This window comes from Protobothrops mucrosquamatus, unplaced genomic scaffold, assembly GCF_001527695.2.
Source record: "Protobothrops mucrosquamatus isolate PMUCROS unplaced genomic scaffold, P.Mucros_1.0 scaffold5325, whole genome shotgun sequence".
NCBI lineage: Eukaryota > Metazoa > Chordata > Lepidosauria > Squamata > Viperidae > Protobothrops > Protobothrops mucrosquamatus.
The window spans coordinates 8,385-9,092 of record NW_015391190.1 but is presented as its reverse complement, the minus strand read 5'-3'; the positions used below and the strand labels follow the sequence as shown (position 1 = coordinate 9,092).

The 708-nt window shown below is 67.7% G+C and overlaps 1 protein-coding gene across 1 annotated transcript in view; it reads right to left on the bottom strand.

The window, feature by feature from the left end:
* Positions 1–376: 376 nt before the first annotated feature.
* Positions 377–708, bottom strand: part of LOC107299709 (protein KIAA0100-like) — a gene marked incomplete at its 5' end in the record, with an annotated part of 8,557 nt that continues 8,225 nt past the window's right edge. The window contains one exon of the mRNA XM_015829053.1: positions 377–559. Within this exon, the coding sequence (XP_015684539.1) occupies positions 377–559 (183 nt within the window). The remainder of the gene's footprint in view (positions 560–708) is intronic.

The following is a 708-nucleotide window of genomic DNA, read 5'->3' as shown; positions in this document are numbered from 1 at the left end:
GCAGCAGCCGTGTGTGTGTGTGTGGGGGAGGATCTGGCTGAACGGCCCAGAAGCCCCCCCAGGGCTCCCCACAGCTGCAGGAGGGCGCGCCAACCCCAGGAGGTGGTGTGGTGTGGGTGTGGGTGGGCGAGGGGGGGTGAGGACGGCAATCACCACAAGAGACGGGGGGCTCCAAATGATAAACTCTGTTATTTAAACTCTCCCCCCTTCCCCTCCGAGCGAGGCAGGGGGCAGCCGGGCCTTCCGAGGGGGGCCGGCCCGGCACCCCTCCTGCTCCCGGAGGCCTGGTCCCCTCCGCGTCTGGGGCCCTCGGGGCCCCTCCGTCTCAGTCCAGCGCCCGGGGGCCGGGCTCCCTGGGTGGGCGGGCCCAGCGGCCTCACTTGCGCCGGCTGAAGAGGGACTTCTTGCCCGGGTTCTTCTCGCCCACGCTCAGCCCGATCAGCAGCCGGGCCTTCTCGTCCTCCTCCTGCTGCTGGACCGGCCCCTCCAGCTTGCTCTCCGGCCTCGCCCGAGACTCCGTGCCCGCGGCCGGCTTCAGACGCAGCTTCTCTTTGATGACCTGGTGGGGAGGGAGGGAAGAAAGAAGGAAGGAACGAAGGGAGGAAGGAAGGAAGGAAGGAGGAGAGAGGGAGGGAGAAGAAAGGAAGGAGAGGAAGGAAGGAAGGAAGGAAGGAAGGAAGGAAGGAGGGAGGGAGGGAGGGAGGGAGA